The sequence below is a fragment of the Ranitomeya imitator genome, chromosome 5 (genome assembly GCF_032444005.1).
Source record: "Ranitomeya imitator isolate aRanImi1 chromosome 5, aRanImi1.pri, whole genome shotgun sequence".
NCBI lineage: Eukaryota > Metazoa > Chordata > Amphibia > Anura > Dendrobatidae > Ranitomeya > Ranitomeya imitator.
The window spans coordinates 20,554,420-20,573,058 of NC_091286.1; the positions used below are offsets into that span (position 1 = coordinate 20,554,420).

General features: G+C 40.8%; 1 protein-coding gene across 2 annotated transcripts in view; it reads right to left on the reverse strand.

Annotated features, from left to right (window-relative positions):
• LOC138681117 (calpain-13-like) overlaps positions 1-18,639 on the reverse strand; it is a 156,345-nt gene that overhangs the window by 52,525 nt on the left and 85,181 nt on the right. For both annotated transcript variants that reach the window (XM_069768371.1, XM_069768370.1), the window contains exons 9-12: positions 15,695-15,769; positions 14,579-14,739; positions 14,236-14,390; positions 404-415 (exon numbers count right to left, since the gene is read on the reverse strand). In XM_069768371.1, coding sequence (XP_069624472.1) covers positions 404-415; positions 14,236-14,390; positions 14,579-14,739; positions 15,695-15,769 — 403 coding nt within the window. The remainder of the gene's footprint in view (positions 1-403; positions 416-14,235; positions 14,391-14,578; positions 14,740-15,694; positions 15,770-18,639) is intronic.

Genomic DNA, 18,639 nt, shown 5'->3' on the forward strand with positions numbered 1-18,639 from the left:
ACTTAGCTCTATGGAGGAGGTCACATGGCGCCACAATCCGGCCACCATCCTATACTACAAGCTATGGATACAATCACTACATTAAGTTAAGTTCTAAACATTTATTTGTTTCACTTATCTATTCATTTATTTTACTTCTGTCTTTCCAAATTTCAGGTCAGAGCATTCTCTGAATGACAGGCAACGGACAGCAGCACAGGCCCTCCCCCCGCATTAATGAGCACGCATTTTATACCCTAATATACCTCATTGCAAAACCAGGTCCCTTCAGACAAACACATCAAGAATGCTTCACATAATTGTAATATTTCTATTGCCTCACAGGCTGGAAATCAATATTACTTGTTGTCAGTTCATACCTTTATGAAAAAGTAGAAATATTAAATTGCAGAACATTTCCTACCTTGTCTGTAACCTGTATAAAAAAAGAAAAGCAAATTTTAGTCTTTTCTGTAAAGTACAATCCAAATACCTTTATAGGTTATACTCTCATACATAGGAGCTGTGTTATAGTAGTTATATTCCTGTACATAGGGGGCAGTATTATAGTAGTTATATTCCTGTACATAAGGAGCAGTATTATAGTAGTTATATTCTTGTACATAGGAGCAGTATTATAGTAGTTATATTCTTGTACATAGGAGCAGTATTATAGTAGTTATATTCTTGTACATAGGGGCAGTGTTATAGTAGTTATATTCTTGTACATAGGTGCAGTATTATAGTAGTTATATTCTTGTACATAGGGAGCAGTATTATAGTAGTTATATTCTTGTACATAGGAGCAGTATTATAGTAGTTATATTCTTGTACATAGGAGCAGTATTATAGTAGTTATATTCTTGTACATAGGGGCAGTATTATAATAGTTATATTCTTGTACATGGGGCAGTATTATAGTAGTTATATTCTTGTACATGGGGCAGTATTATAGTAGTTATATTCTTGTACATAGGGAGCAGTATTATAGTAGTTATATTCTTGTGCATAGGAGCAGTGTTATAGTAGTTATATTCTTGTACATAGGTGCAGTATTATAGTAGTTGTATTCTTGTACATAGGGAGCAGTATTATAGTAGTTATATTCTTGTACATAGGAGCAGTATTATAGTAGTTATATTCTTGTACATAGGAGCAGTATTATAGTACTTATATTCTTGTACATAGGAGCAGTATTATAGTAGTTATATTCTTGTACATAGGGGCAGTATTATAGTAGTTATATTCTTGTACACAGGGGCAGTATTATAGTAGTTATATTCTTGTACACAGGGGCAGTATTATAGTAGTTATATTCTTGTACATAGGGGCAGTATTATAGTAGTTATATTCTTGTACATGGGGCAGTATTATAGTAGTTATATTCTTGTACATAGGGAGCAGTATTATAGTAGTTATATTCTTGTACATAGGGGCAGTATTATAGTAGTTATATTCTTGTACATGGGGCAGTATTATAGTAGTTATATTCTTGTACATAGGGAGCAGTATTATAGTAGTTATATTCTTGTACATAGGGAGCAGTATTATAGTAGTTATATTCTTGTACACAGGGGCAGTATTATAGTAGTTATATTCTTGTACATAGGGAGCAGTATTATAGTAGTTATATTCTTGTACATAGGCGCAGTATTATAGTAGTTATATTCTTGTACACAGGGGCAGTATTATAGTAGTTATATTCTTGTACATAGGGGCAGTATTATAGTAGTTATATTCTTGTACATGGGGCAGTATTATAGTAGTTATATTCTTGTACATAGGGAGCAGTATTATAGGAGTTATATTCTTGTACATAGGGGCAGTATTATAGTAGTTATATTCTTGTACATAGGAGCAGGATTATAGTAGTTATATTCTTGTACATAGGGGCAGTATTATAGTAGTTATATTCTTGTACATAGGAGCAGGATTATAGTAGTTATATTCTTGTACATAGGGAGCAGTATTATAGTAGTTATATTCTTGTACATAGGGGCAGTATTATAGTAGTTACATTCCTGTACACAGGGGCCGCATTATAATAGTTATATTCTTGTACATAGGGGCAGTATTATAGTAGTTATATTCTTGTACATAGGGGCAGTATTATAGTAGTTATATTCTTGTACATAGGGGCAGTATTATAGTAGTTACATTCCTGTACACAGGGGCTGTATTATAGTAGTTATATTCTTGTATATAGGGAGCAGTATTATAGTAGTTATATTCTTGTACACAGGGGCAGTATTATAGTAGTTATATTCTTGTACATAGGGGCAGTATTATAGTAGTTATATTCTTGTACATAGGGGCAGTATTATAGTAGTTATATTCTTGTATATAGGGAGCAGTATTATAGTAGTTATATTCTTGTACACAGGGAGCAGTATTATAGTAGTTATATTCTTGTACACAGGGGCAGTATTATAGTAGTTATATTCTTGTATATAGGGTGCAGTATTATAGTAGTTATATTCTTGTACATAGGAGCAATATTGTAGTAGTTATATTCTTGTACATAGGAGTAGTATTATAGTAGTTATATTCCTGTACATAGGGAGCAGTATTATAGTAGTTATATTCTTGTACACAGGGGCAGTATTATAGTAGTTATATTCTTGTACATAGGGGCAGTATTATAGTAGTTATATTCTTGTACATAGGGGCAGTATTATAGTAGTTATATTCTTGTATATAGGGAGCAGTATTATAGTAGTTATATTCTTGTATATAGGGTGCAGTATTATAGTAGTTATATTCTTGTACATAGGAGCATTATTGTAGTAGTTATATTCTTGTACATAGGAGTAGTATTATAGTAGTTATATTCTTGTACATAGGAGCAGTATTATAGTAGTTTATATTCTTGTACATAGGAGCAGTATTATAGTAGTTATATTCTTGTACATAGGAGTAGTATTATAGTAGTTATATTCCTGTACATAGGGGCAGTATTATAGTAGTTATATTCCTGTAGATAGGTGCAGTATTATAGTAGTTATATTCTTGTACATAGGGGCAGTATTATAGTAGTTATATTCTTGTACATAGGAGCAGTATTATAGTAGTTATATTCCTGTACATAGGAGCAGTATTATAGTAGTTATATTCTTGTACACAGGGGCAGTATTATAGTAGTTATATTCTTGTACATAGGGAGCAGTATTATAGTAGTTATATTCTTGTACACAGGGGCAGTATTATAGTAGTTATATTCTTGTACATAGGGGCAGTATTATAGTAGTTATATTCTTGTACATAGGAAGCAGTATTATAGTAGTTATATTCTTGTATATAGGGAGCAGTATTATAGTAGTTATATTGTTGTACATAGGAGCAGTATTATAGTAGTTATATTCTTGTACATAGGAGCAGTATTATAGTAGTTATATTCTTGTACATAGGAGCAGTATTACAGTAGTTATATTCTTGTACCTAGGAGCAGTATTATAGTAGTTATATTCTTGTACATAGGAGCAGTATTATAGTAGTTATATTCTTGTACATAGGGGCAGTATTATAGTAGTTATATTCTTGTACATAGGGGCAGTATTATAGTAGTTATATTCTTGTACATAGGAGCAGTATTATAGTAGTTATATTCTTGTACATAGGAGCAGTATTATCGTAGTTATATTCTTGTACATAGGGGCAGTATTATAGTAGTTATATTCTTGTACATAGGAGCAGTATTATCGTAGTTATATTCTTGTACACAGGAGCAGTATTATAGTAGCTATATTCTTGTTTATAGGAGCAGTATTATAGTAGTTATATTCTTGTACATAGGAGGCAGTATTATAGTAGTTATATTCTTGTATATAGGGGCAGTATTATAGTAGTTATATTCTTGTATATAGGGGCAGTATTATAGTAGTTATATTCTTGTACATAGGAGCAGTATTATCTATATACATAATTGTCTCAGGGGTACTTCCATCTGTCTGTCTGTCCTTCTGTCACGGTTATTCGTTCGCTGATTGGTCTCGGCAGCTGCCTGTCATGGCTGCCGCGACAGATCAGCGACGGCCACAGTCCGATTAGTCCCTCCCCTGCTCCCCTGCACTCACTGCCCGGCGCCCGCTCGGTAATCCCCTTCACTCACCGCTCACACAGGGTTAATGGCAGCGGTAACGGCCCGCGGTGTAACGCACTCCGTTACCGCTGCTATTAACCCTGTGCGTCCCCAACTATTTACTATTGATGCTGCGTATGCAGCATCAATAGTAAAAATAGGTCATGTTAAAAATAATAAAAAAAAAACAAAAAACCTGCTATACTCACCCTCCGCCGCCTTTCTCGCTCCTCGCCACGCTCCCGGGATCGTTCCATTGCAAGCGGCAGCTTGCAGTCCCAGGGCTGGTGTGTGACAAGGACCTGCCGTGACGTCACGGTCATGTGACCGCGACGTCATCATAGGTCCTGCTCACACCAGCCCTGGGACTGCAAGCTGCCGCTTGCAATGGAGCGATCCCGGGAGCGTGGCGAGGAGCGAGAAAGGCGGTGGAGGGTGAGTATAGCAGGACTTCAACGGCCTATAGGTGAGTATATGTTTATTTATTTTTTTAAGTCTCTATACTACGTGGCTCTGTGCTGGGCAATATACTACGTGTCTGGGCAATATACTACGTGTCTGAGCAATATACTACGTGACTGGGCAATATACTACGTGGCTGGGCAATATACTACGTGGCTGGGCAATATACTACGTGGCTGGGCAATATACTACGTGGCTGGGCAATATACTACGTGGACATGCATATTGTAGAATACCCGATGCGTTAGAATCGGGACACCATTTAGTAGTAGTTATATTCTTGTACATAGGAGCAGTATTATAGTAGTTATATTCTTGTACATAGGGAGCAGTATTATAGTAGTTATATTCTTGTACATAGGAGCAGTATTATAGTAGTTATATTCTTGTACATAGGGAGCAGTATTATAGTAGTTATATTCTTGTACATAGGAGCAGTATTATAGTAGTTATATTCTTGTACATAGGGGCAGTATTATAGTAGTTATATTCTTGTACATAGGGGCAGTATTATAGTAGTTATATTCTTGTACATAGGGGCAGTATTATAGTAGTTACATTCCTGTACACAGGGGCCGCATTATAGTAGTTATATTCTTGTACATAGGGGCAGTATTATAGTAGTTATATTCTTGTACATAGGGGCAGTATTATAGTAGTTATATTCTTGTACATTGGGGCAGTATTATAGTAGTTATATTCTTGTACATGGGGCAGTATTATAGTAGTTATATTCTTGTACATAGGAGCAGTATTATAGTACTTATATTCTTGTACATGGGGGCAGTATTATAGTAGTTATATTCTTGTACATAGGAGCAGTATTATAGTAGTTATATTCTTGTACATAGGGGCAGTATTATAGTAGTTATATTCTTGTACATAGGGGCAGTATTATAGTAGTTATATTCTTGTACATAGGGGCAGTATTATAGTAGTTATATTCTTGTACATAGGGGCAGTATTATAGTAGTTATATTCTTATACATAGGAGCAGTATTATCTACTATATAAAGCTGAATGTGTGTGTGTGTGTGTGTGTGTGTATGTGTGTATGTCCGGGATTGGCATCTGCACCGTCGCAGCTACAGCCACAAAATTTTGCACAGTCACACGTCTGGACCCCGAGAGCGTCATAGGCTATAATGTGAGGCGAAATTTTAACCCCGCGCGTTCCAATTCACCAAACAATTTTGCCCCTATCTACATAAAGGGGAAAAAAGTGAAAGGAAAAGTGTTGGAGGCGTCGCAGCTACAGAAACAAAATTTTGCACAGTCACACGTCTGGACCCTGAGAGCGTCATAGGCTACGTTGTGAGGTGAAATTTTAACCCCGCGCTTTCCAATTCACCAAACTATTTTTCCCCTATCTACATAATGGGGAAAAGTGAAAGGAAAAGTGTTGGAGGTAAATTGACAGCTGCCAGATGTGAACAAGGGGGACTTAAAGAGTGAGAGCGATGGCACCAAAGAGTATATACCGATCAGTTGCTAAGGTGGGGCCCCGACATGAGATACTCACCACACACGGGGATATGAACACACACACAAAATGCGCCACACACTACCACGTGCTTGAACACATATTACCCTCAGCACACATTTCACCACACATACACCAACCTCGCCACATAAAAGTCGAAACACAAAAGTCGCCGCTCAAAACTCGCCACGCGCAAAACTCGCCACATGCAAAAACTAGGCTCACGCAAAACTCGCCACAAGTGCAAAACTCACCTCATGGAAAACTCGCCACACGCAAAACTTGCACACACGGAAAAATTGCCACATGCACAAAATTTGCAACACATGCAAAAGTTGCCTCACACAAAACTTGCACATACTCAAAAGGCACCAGACATAAAACTCACCACGCGCAAAACTCGCCATGCGCAAAACTTGCTGCACACAACTTGCTACACTAACCTGTTACATGCAACTCGACACACAAAAAGTTGCTACACGTATGTTGCCACACAAAACTCATCTCACAAAAATCGCTACATGCATGTCGCCACACACAACTCAACACACACAACTTGACAGACGAAACTCGCCCTAAAACACACACAAGTCTGGTATTAGCCTTCAAAAATAAAAATCTGATTAATAAGCAGACAAACTACAAGAGCAACAAATGTACCATATAGGAAATACAGCAGCTGTCAGTCACATGACCTGTCTATTATGTGTATGTGTGAGCTAATATATACTGCCAGGGGGGAGGGCTTCCTGTTGGCTGGGGATTTATCAGGCTGCCAATTTATCTTACAAATACTGAGGTAAAAATACTGAGCAAATAACGTGTTAACGAGGTCTAATACAGGAGATCACACAGGTATATACTATATACAGGGGAGATGACACACAGATATATACTATATACAGAAGAGATAACACACAGGTATATACTATATAGAGGAGGAGATGACATACAGGTACATACTATATACAGGAGGAGATGACATACAGGTATATACTAAATACAGGAGGAGATGACACACAGATATATACTATATACAGGAGCAGATTACCTACAGGTATATACTATATACAGGAGGAGATGACATACAGGTATATGCTATATATAGAAGATGACATACAGGTATATACTATATACAGGAGGAGATGACACACAGATATATACTATATACAGGAGGAGATGACATACAGGTATATACTATATATAGGAGGAGATGACATACAGGTATATACTATATATAGGAGGAGATGACATACAGGTATATACTATATATAGGAAGAGATGACATACAGGTATATACTATATACAGGGGAGATGACACACAGGTATATACTATATACAGGGGAGATGACACAGCAGGTATATACTATATACAGGGGAGATGACATACAGGTATATACCATATACAGGAGATGACATACAGGTGTATACTATATATAAGGGAGATGACAAACATGTATATACGGAGGTGAAAATGAGAGGTGTGAGGTGAAAATGAAAAGGTGTGAGTGCAAAATGAGAGGAGTGAGGGAAAATAGTGTAGTGATCGGAAAATGACAGATGTGAGGTCGAAATGACAAGTGTTAGGGGGGAATGAGAGGAGTGAGGGAGAAAATGAGAGGTGTGAGGGAGAAAATGAGAGATGTGATGGGAAAATAAGAGAAGTGACGTGCTATAACTAAACACAGATATTTGCTATGCCCAGGCAACGCCGGGCTCTTCAGCTAGTAGCAGTTATATTCTTGTACATAGGAGCAGTATTATAGTAGTTATATTCTTGTACATAGAGGCAGTATTATAGTAGTTATATTCTTGTATATAGGGGCAGTATTATAGTAGTTATATTCTTGTACATAGGAGCAGTATTATAGTAGTTATATTCTTGTACATAGGAGCAGTATTATAGTGATTATATTCTTGTACATAGGGGGCAGTATTATAGTAGTTATATTCATGAACATAGGAACAGTATTATAGTAGTTATATTCTTGTACATAGGAGCAGTATTATAGTGATTATATTCTTGTACATAGGAGCAGTATTATAGTGATTATATTCTTGTACATAGGGGGCAGTATTATAGTAGTTATATTCTTGTACATAGGGGCAGTATTATAGTAGTTATATTCTTGTACATAGGGGCAGTATTGTAGTAGTTATATTCTTGTACATAGGAGCAGTATTATAGTAGTTATATTCTTGTACATAGGAGCAGTATTATAGTGATTATATTCTTGTACATAGGGGGCAGTATTATAGTAGTTATATTCTTGTACATAGGGGCAGTATTATAGTAGTTATATTCTTGTACATAGTGGTAGTATTATAGTAGTTATATTCTTGTACATAGTGGTAGTATTATAGTAGTTATATTCTTGTACATAGGGAGCAGTATTATAGTAGTTATATTCTTGTACATAGGAGCAGTATTATAGTAGTTATATTCTTGTATATAGGAGCAGTATTATAGTAGTTATATTCTTGTACATAGGGGCAGTAGTATAGTAGTTATATTCTTGTACATAGGGGCAGTATTATAGTAGTTATATTCTTGTACACAGGGAGCAGTATTATAGTAGTTATATTCTTGTACACAGGGGCAGTATTATAGTAGTTATATTCTTGTACATAGCGGACAGTATTATAGTAGTTATATTCTTGTACATAGGGGCAGTATTATAGTAGTTATATTCTTGTACATAGGGGCAGTATTATAGTAGTTATATTCTTGTACATAGGGGCAGTATTATAGTAGTTATATTCTTGTACATAGGGGCAGTATTATAGTAGTTATATTCTTGTACATAGGAGCAGTATTATAGTAGTTATATTCTTGTACATAGGGGCAGTATTATAGTAGTTATATTCTTGTACATAGGGTCAGTATTATAGTAGTTATATTCTTGTACATAGGGGCAGTATTATAGTAGTTATATTCTTGTACATAGGGGCAGTATTATAGTAGTTATATTCTTGTACATAGGAGCAGTATTATAGTAGTTATATTCTTGTACATAGGGGCAGTATTATAGTAGTTATATTCTTGTACATAGGAGCAGTATTATAGTAGTTATATTCTTGTACATAGGGGCAGTATTATAGTAGTTATATTCTTGTACATAGGGGCAGTATTATAGTAGTTATATTCTTGTACATAGGAGCAGTATTATAGTAGTTATATTCTTGTACATAGGGGCAGTATTATAGTACTTATATTCTTGTACATAGGAGCAGTATTATAGTAGTTATATTCTTGTACATAGGGGCAGTATTATAGTACTTATATTCTTGTACATAGGAGCAGTATTATAGTAGTTATATTCTTGTACATAGGGGCAGGGCCGTATTTGCCACTAGGCACTTGAGGGCACGTGCCTAGGGCGGCGGGATGCGGGGGGGCGCCCTTGAGCTAGGTTTTTTCTTTTTTTTTCTTTTTTTTTTTTTATAAAACTCCGGGGTCAAGTTTCCGCCCCCCCTCCTCCCTCCCCCCTTCCCGCCCCCCCCTCCTCCCTCCTTCCCGCCCCCCTCCCTCCCTCCCTGAAGACGTAATACTCACCTTCCTCCAGCGGTGGCTGCAACTGCGTCTCAGCGCCGTCCTGTCTTCAGCGGTCACATGGTACCGATCATTAAGGGTGATGAATATGCGCATATTCATCACCCTTAATTAGCGCTACCATGTGACCGCTGAAGACAGGAAGGAAGACGCTGAGATGCCAGGAAGTTCTGTGCTGCGCGCCGGTGAGAGGTAAGTATGACAGGGAAAAAAGTGGGGTGCCGTGCACACAGGGGAGGAGGATGGGGAGCCGTGCATACAGGGGAGAAGGATGGGGAGCCGTGCATACAGGGGAGAAGGATGGGGAGCCGTGCATACAGGGGAGAAGGATGGGGAGCCGTGCATACAGGGGAGGAGGATGGGGAGCCATGCATACAGGGGAGAAGGATGGGGAGCCGTGCACACAGGGGAGGAGGATGGGGAGCCGTGCATACAGGGGAGAAGGATGGGGAGCCGTGCATACAGGGGAGAAGGATGGGGTGCCGTGCACACAGGGGGGAAGGATGGGGAGCCGTGCATACAGGGGAGAAGGATGGGGAGCCGTGCACACAGGGGAGAAGGATGGGGAGCCGTGCACACAGGGGAGGAGGATGGGGAGCCGTGCATACAGGGGAGAAGGATGGGGAGCCGTGCATACAGGGGAGAAGGATGGGGAGCCGTGCATACAGGGGAGAAGGATGGGGTGCCGTGCACACAGGGGGGAAGGATGGGGAGCCGTGCATACAGGGGAGAAGGATGGGGAGCCGTGCACACAGGGGGGAAGGATGGGGTGCCGTGCACACAGGGGGGAAGGATGGGGTGCCGTGCACACAGGGGAGGAGGATGGGGAGCCGTGCATACAGGGGAGAAGGATGGGGGAGCCATGAACGCAGGGTGGGAGGATGGGGGAGCCATGAACGCAGGGGAGAAGGATGGGGGAGCCATGAACGCAGGGGAGGATGGGGAGCCATGAACGCAGAGTGGGAGGATGGGGGAGCCATGAACGCAGAGTGGGAGGATGGGGGAGCCATGAACGCAGGGGAGAAGGATGGGGGAGCCATGAACGCAGGGGAGAAGGATGGGGAGCCATGAACGCAGGGTGGGAGGATGGGGGAGCCATGAACGCAGGGTGGGAGGATGGGGGAGCCATGAACGCAGGGGAGAAGGATGGGGGAGCCATGAACGCAGGGGAGAAGGATGGGGAGCCATGAACGCAGAGTGGGAGGATGGGGGAGCCATGAACGCATGGGAGAAGGATGGGGGAGCCATGAACGCAGGGGAGAAGGATGGGGAGCCATGAACGCAGAGTGGGAGGATGGGGGAGCCATGCTTGCAGGGGAGAAGGATGGGGGAGCCATGAACGCAGGGTGGGAGGATGGGGGAGGCATGAACGCAGAGTGGGAGGATGGGGGAGCCATGCTTGCAGGGGAGAAGGATGGGGGAGCCATGAACGCAGGGTGGGAGGATGGGGGAGGCATGAACGCAGTGTGGGAGGATGGAGTATAAATATGGAGTATAAATACTGGGCCCTATAAGGGGGACACAGTGTGAGAGGACAGTGTGAAGAGGGGACCGGTATAGAAAGGAGAGGTCAGTGTGAAGAGCATGTACCATAAGAGGGACAGTGTGGGGGTCATACTTTGTGCAGACAATATAGTGAGGGGCAATTTTTTATTTGGGAGCATTATAATGACACTTGTATCTTTAAGGGCGTCATGTGGAGACTTTCTGCAAAAGAGCGGCGAAGATGGAAGTCTGCAGAGACGGCTGTGGATGAGAAAAAACTCATCATGGGATCTGGACAAGATGAAGAAAAGGAGAACGGCTCCAGAGGCGACGTCATCTATCAGGTACCTGGATGTAAATGTTATTTGTGATGCTAACTCTCATGTTTTTATATATGCTAGGAGATTTAAAGGGACACTGTCACCTGAATTTGGAGGGAACAATTTTCAGCCATAGGGGTGGGGTTTTCGGGTGTTTGATTCACCCTTTCCATACCCGCTGGCTGCATGCTGGCTGCAATATTGGATTGAAGCTCATTCTCTGTCCTCCGTAGTACATACTGTACCTGCACAATCTGCAATCTTGCCTTGTGCAGGCGTGTACTATGGAGGACAGAGAATGAGCTTCAATCCAATATTGCAGCCAGCATGCAGCCAGCGGGTAAGGAAAGGGTGAATCAAACACCCGAAAACCCCGCCCCTATGGCTGAAAATTGTTCCCTCCAAATTCAGGTGACAGAGTCCCTTTTAAAGGGGATGTCCAGGCTTGTGATGAGTCTGCAGTCATTCTTTGTGACTGCAGACTTCTGAATTCTCACAGTGCACACTGCACGCTGTCAGGATTCTCTCATGCTGGGGATTTACATTAATGCGATCACTTGCTGACTAGACATGCGTGACCTCCGTCAATGAAAATGAACTGAGCGAGGCCGGGCACATCTAGTCGGAATGTGGTCAGAAGTCTACAAATCACATACTTGTGCTGACATGACTGTCCACCGGCAAGGGAGAATCCTAAAAGTGTGCAGTGCATGCGTTGTGAGAATTCAGAAGCTGCGATGTCAGGATTCAGCTCTGCAAGTTCCAGTAGTCGTCACATGGACACGTCACTCATATGCGATTTTCAGACTTAGAGTATGTGTCCACGTTCAGGATTGCATCAGGATTTGGTCAGTATTTTACATCAGTATTTGTAGCCAAAACCAGGAGTAGGTGATAAATACAGAAGTGGTGCAGATATTTCTATTATAGTTTTCCTCTAAGGCTATGTGTCCACTTTCAGGATGGCCGGCGGTATCGCCGGAGCGGCTTAGCCGCTCTGCGGTAAGCCCCGCCCCCTTTCTGGGACGCGATGATGCCGGATGTGTTCACAGCACACATCCGGCATCATCGCACCCCACCATAGCGCCCTGTGCTATATCTTGCGGCGACGCAGCGTCGCCGCAAGATATACGGACATGCTGCGATCTGAAAAGATGCGCAGCATGTCCGGAGTCGCAGGGCCACCGCGTGCGTGTTACCACGCATAGTGGAGACGGGATTTCATTAAATCCCCTCCACTATGCTGTAACATCTGGACGCTGCGTGTTTGACGTTGCGGCTCTATGCAGCGTCAGACATGCAGCGTTTCCTGCACGTGGAAACAGACCCTAATTGTTCCACTCCTGGTTTTGGCTTACAAATACTGATGAAAAATCCTGACCAAATCCTGATGCAATCCTGAACGTGGACACATACTCTTATGGTCCTGCGACATCGAGCTTCTCTTCTGCTTCTCTTAGTTTTTCACTGAACATTGAGAGCATTAGGGAGAGGAGCTCGTGGGCACATGACTGAGTGTGCAAATCACATATGTCCTTGGCGGAGGGGGGGCACCAAAATGAATTCTTTCCCCGGGTGCCAGAAACCCTAGATACACCTCTGCCGGTATCCTACTGCGAGCGGCGATTACCGGGTGCGGTGGAGGGAGGTCTGTGCACAGGCAGTGAGGCAGGGACTGAGGGTGTGCACAGAGAGGATGGAGACCCGGACACTGCCCGTCCCAGTCTACGCCGTAGCCTAGAGCCCTCATTATCATAGGAATATGTCAGTTAATAAATTGCTTTTCTGAAGCTTTATAGTGTAGTTATAGGTCAGGGAGGGTTGGATAGGGATGAGCTAGCAAGGTGCAGGGACAGGTAGTGATGGCTACTTGCGAACATGTGCGGCAATTGCGGTTTTGCACTTACGATGATACATAAAACACTGCTAGTAGTGTTTTTTCTCATTGCTGCAAGTACCGCATTTGCCGGATGGCGGCAAAACCGCAAGTGCCGCACATGTCTGTAAGTCCCATAGGGAATGAATGAGGCCGAATGCAGTGTTGCCCTAAGTGATCCATTACGCGGCAGATGCGGAAAAACTGTCGGATCTGCTGCAAAAGGCGACTTTCACATCAGCGATTTTTGCCAAAGTCACTGCCGATAGTGTTATACTCTCCAAAGGGGGAGGCAGCACTAAAAGTGCCTAGGGCAGCAGAAACTCTAAATACGGCCCTGCATAGGGGCAGTATTATAGTAGTTATATTCTAGTACATAGGGGCAGTATTATAGTACTTATATTCTTGTACATAGGAGCAGTATTATAGTAGTTATATTCTTGTACATAGGGGCAGTATTATAGTAGTTTTATTCTTGTACATAGGGGCAGTATTATAGTAGTTATATTCTTGTACATAGGGGCAGTATTATAGTAGTTATATTCTTGTACATAGGGGCAGTATTATAGTAGTTATATTCTTGTACATAGGAGCAGTATTATAGTAGTTATATTCTTGTACATAGAGGCAGTATTATAGTAGTTATATTCTTGTACATAGGGGCAGTATTATAGTAGTTATATTCTTGTACATAGGGGCAGTATTATAGTAGTTATATTCTTGTACATAGGGGCAGTATTATAGTAGTTATATTCTTGTACATAGGAGCAGTATTATAGTAGTCATATTCTTGTACATAGGGAGCAGTATTATAGTAGTTATATTCTTGCACTTAGGGGACAGTACTATAGTAGATATATTCTTGTACTTATTGGTTGATGTATTGTAGTAAATAAAGCGTAAGGACAATTTTTGCTTTGGTATTAAAAGTAGCTGTGAAATTTGTCTTAAGTGTTTTTTTCTTTTATTTCTTCACACCTTTTGGAGTTTTATTCATACCTTACAGAAGGCGAATCCAATAGGTAACCATGAAGTATTGTACTTCCTTTCATTGCTGAGACTCTGCATAACAGCCACGGTCAGGTTTTTTCCCATCCTTGGTCCTTGCGACTCGGGAATAATGATTATAAACTGGGGATTTTTCCACATATCCTCTGAATATAAGAAAGATCGGTCACATAAAAATTGTCTGGAAAAGCAATTTATTGGCTTATATAAAAATATAAATTAAATTGTGTTGGATCTATTAGGATCATAGTGGTCAACAGAATGACGGAGCAGAATTTATGGCTTTGGCCGGAGCCATCATTGTAAAATCCGAGTCAGATAATGTGCGACAAACCTGTAGAGCCACATCCACCAGCAGTGCCGCCCCGCACCCACTGGTTGTAGTAGCTGGTGGTCTTCCAGACATACTGGGGGCCTCCGAAATCCAAATAAGTTGGTGTGTGGTTACAGATGTAAACCTTGACATAGTTCTGCATGAAATCTTCGCAGGACATCCTATGGACAAGAATGAAAAAGTGTATATTTATATATTTATTTATTTTATTTTTACTGTAAAACTATTAAGGGCCCATTTTTAAAATAAAAAGGTGAAGAATAACTTTTTGAAGCCCCATGCCTTAGTAAAGTAACATCAGCCAAGTAGAAATGGAAGTAACCAGAGGGGAAGGAACCCTGTGCTATTATCTACACAATTTTAATTTTTGGTTTCGGAAACATGCAGAAAATTCCTACTACTTTGATCATTTATTTCCAGATTTCCTTGTCCTTGGAGCATGTGATAAAGTTTCTATCTAAAGGATTTAGTTTGGATCAGCTCCTTCCTTTCCACTGTCCAGTGTTTATTTGGTTTGCGCAGAGGTGGGACATTATTAATCTACATATAGACATTCTTAGGGAGGGTGTTGCCTTCATTTGACATATGAATGTTGGCAGGTTATATGCATTTTGGCACTGAGAAAATTCCGAAACTGTAATTCTTCATTTCGCCTGTGGAGGCGCTGTAGGGAAACAGAACATTTTGCTGACAAGTATTCATTCCCACTACAGGTGATCACTGCAAGTTACAGCAGCATCTGGGATTATAACTTTCTTTTGGAGACTCTATATGAAAGAAACTTATAAAATCCAGAAAACCCCTTTAATTAATTAGTCGCTCAAACATCTTTTGTCTTGAACTGTAAGATGTAGGATCTAAAACAGACACAACCAAATATTAAATTCGTGAGTGCATATGGGGGCGATAACTTGCTTTTCACAAACACTTTCAATTATATTTGTTTTTGTTTTTCTGAGTATTTTTTTTTTTGTTTAATTTTCCCAAAAAGCGCTACTTTTTTTGTAACATTTGATATAAAATAGTAATATGAAAGGGTCAGTAAATATTACAAATTCCCTCTAATTCCGATTTTGCTTATATGTCAGAGCTTATTATTAATTTAAATAAATATACCAAAATTCTCCGTCATTCTTGTCAGTGTTCAGTTTTTTCTTTATCTCGTGGCAGACTCTCTCCCATTGAGGTGCTCTGGAGAAGAGAAATATTTTAAGTTACAGAAGGAAACAAGGTCTTTTTTACTTTGAAGCCCGTTATAGTTTTTTCGTGTTTCACCAGCTGCGACCACTAGGTGGCGCATGAGCTCTGTATTCGCTGATTCCATCACTGATGCTCTGCGCTTTAGCACACCAGGAGGTCAGCTGTGGAATTGCAAATGCAAAAAAAAAAAAAATAATGATATGTAATTATATTTATGCTCATAAAGAGACTTCGAGCTGGTTGTGAGTGACATATTTGTCAAGAAACTCTTCAAGAAATGTTGATATAAAAAGTTCATTTGTGCAGTACCAATCTTGACCTAAGGGTGTGCTGTAATGTCAAAATGTCAGCGTCATGCAAATGCAAAACTCTAAATCGCCATCTAGTGGCAGAAATGATTATTTCCGTCATCAGTATTCTTGTGATCATCCTGAGATGACAATTTTATGATTCTAAATTTGGATTGTTGCCCATAATGTATAGCCAACAGAAGATGAAAATGATAACTTATATGAAAAAAATGGAAGATATATATATATTTTTTTAATCCTCTTGACCTTGAGATTTTCCTACTATTGAATTTTTGTTCGGCGTTTACTTTTCTGCACATTGTACTGGGGTAAGTTGCATGCATGTACAGATGTAGCAGAGCTGATCAATTCACATGACCGGGTCCAGGGGCCAGGTCAGTATTCTGTGGTCTTCAGATAGGAGCCTCATACCTGATGGCATCTTCGGCCTGGCGTGATGTCATCATCGTGACGTGATGCACATGTGATGTCACACCAGGGCGGCTAATCAATAAAGCAGTGGATGACAGGAGGAAAGAGGTGGTTCTCATGGCTCCCGTCCAATGGCCGTATATTGGTGACGTGGAGCGGTTCCTCTACTATTTAGCCATCTCCAGCGATGTAGACTAGTAACGGAACCTTTGGTCACTAGGATTTGCCATCACTAGATCATTGAGGGTCCGACCTCTGGGGAGCCACAATCTGAAGGACTCATGTTTCATCTATGTGTTCTATCAATACCCATTATATTCTATGGGGTTGTCGTCACACTTTTGGCTTTTACAGACTAAGTGTTGCAAAAAAAAAAAAAGCAAAAACACACAGAGATAATCGCACCCATTCAAGTCTACGGGTCCATGAAAACCTCGGAGGACACATGGACGGCACCCTGGTTTCATCCCAGTGCTTTCTGGTTTTCACCGACTGATAAGAGAAGCTGGAGAACGCTTCAACACTTTGTATTTTTTTTTTTTTTTTTTGCATTCGAAAAAAAAAAGGTACATACAGAAAAACAAACTTTTGGTATCATGTGCTCTCCGTGCGGAGTAAGGACCAATAAAAGAACGCAGCGTACGCTCGTCCGGAGCAACGGAGCCGACAAGTGCACATGAACAAGAAGCAGAGCTGCACACGGAGCCGGCCGCGTCAACATACCCAAAAGATGATGGAACATTGATGATACAAACAAAAATGATGAAATCTGATCCAGAACACTGATAAAAAGTCATCCGGTATTCTTCACATTAAGAAAAAAAAGTGAAGTTCTGAGTGTGGCCTAATTCTCAGAATTGCTGGGGATCCCAGTAGTGTGACCGCCGCAGATCATAACGTGATGGCATCTCCTATCATCACTATGTCATATGTTTTCCATGGCTTTTTATACACAGTGCTGTACAATGTGCTCCTGGTTCAGACTTTGCTTTATTTGCTTGTTGTTAGTGAAGGAGAAGCAGTAGATACAGTTGTAGTTTTGAGAACGACACAATTTTTGGTTTCCACAGTTTGCGGTTTAATTGTTCTTTGATCTTCTAGTTGGATATTTCTATAGTTACTGAAGTACAATTATCATCATTTCATAAGTTTTTACACTTTTATTGACAAACACATGAGGTTTATGTAAAGACTCAATATTTAAAGGGTTGATCCTTATTTATCAAGACCCCGGAAGCTGGATATCCGCTACCGTGCCAAATCTGGATCGATGACCATCAGAAGTTTATCACTCTTCACCCCCGTCCTTTGCGTTCTGAACCCTGAACTTCCTGCAGTGATTTTTTTCCGATGAAGCCCCTTCTGACTGTTTGGGACATCTGGAAGAATGGTTGTCCGGAGTAGAAAAGGTGACGCCGAGTCCTGTGTCTGCCAGTAGTAAAGAGACCACCCATGTGCGGGGGCTTCACATCCATGGAGGGTCTCACTCATAATTATACTTAAGAACACGGCCATGGATAAAGAATAAGATCTAACCATCCTCCAAGAGCAACTTCTCCCATCATCATCAATGGTGGTGATGATGTTTATTTCAGCATGATGGAGACCGGGTCACACAAGGCAAAAGTGATGACTCAGTGAATAAAATGTTGACATTTCAGGTCCATAATCAGGGAAACGCCCCAGATATCAGTATCATTGAAAAACTGCGGTCAGTGCTCAAGAAGCGACACAGAAAAACCTAAAAATTGTGATAAATTGAGAGAAGAACGGGCAGCCATCAGTCAGGATCCCACTGCTGGGGAGAAGCGCAGAAGTCGGGAGAACCAGGGGCAGCGCTGGGGATATGGAGGCTTTACAGAAAGTTCATGTATTTGTCAATGAAAGTGTAAAAACTGCTGAAATGTTTATGATTATGTAAGTCAGTAACCAAAGAAACATATAAATAAAAGAGCGAAAAACACCGAAGAGGCAAAACGTGAAAACCAGAACGTGTCAGTTCCAAATCTTTTGGCCACAACTGTAGACAACGTTCTATGAGACACACATCCGGACCGATACATTATCTCCGATGGAGCATGGCCCCGCATACTCCCCTTTAACAATTCCCCTTTTTCTTAGAATCAGCAGGAAATAAAC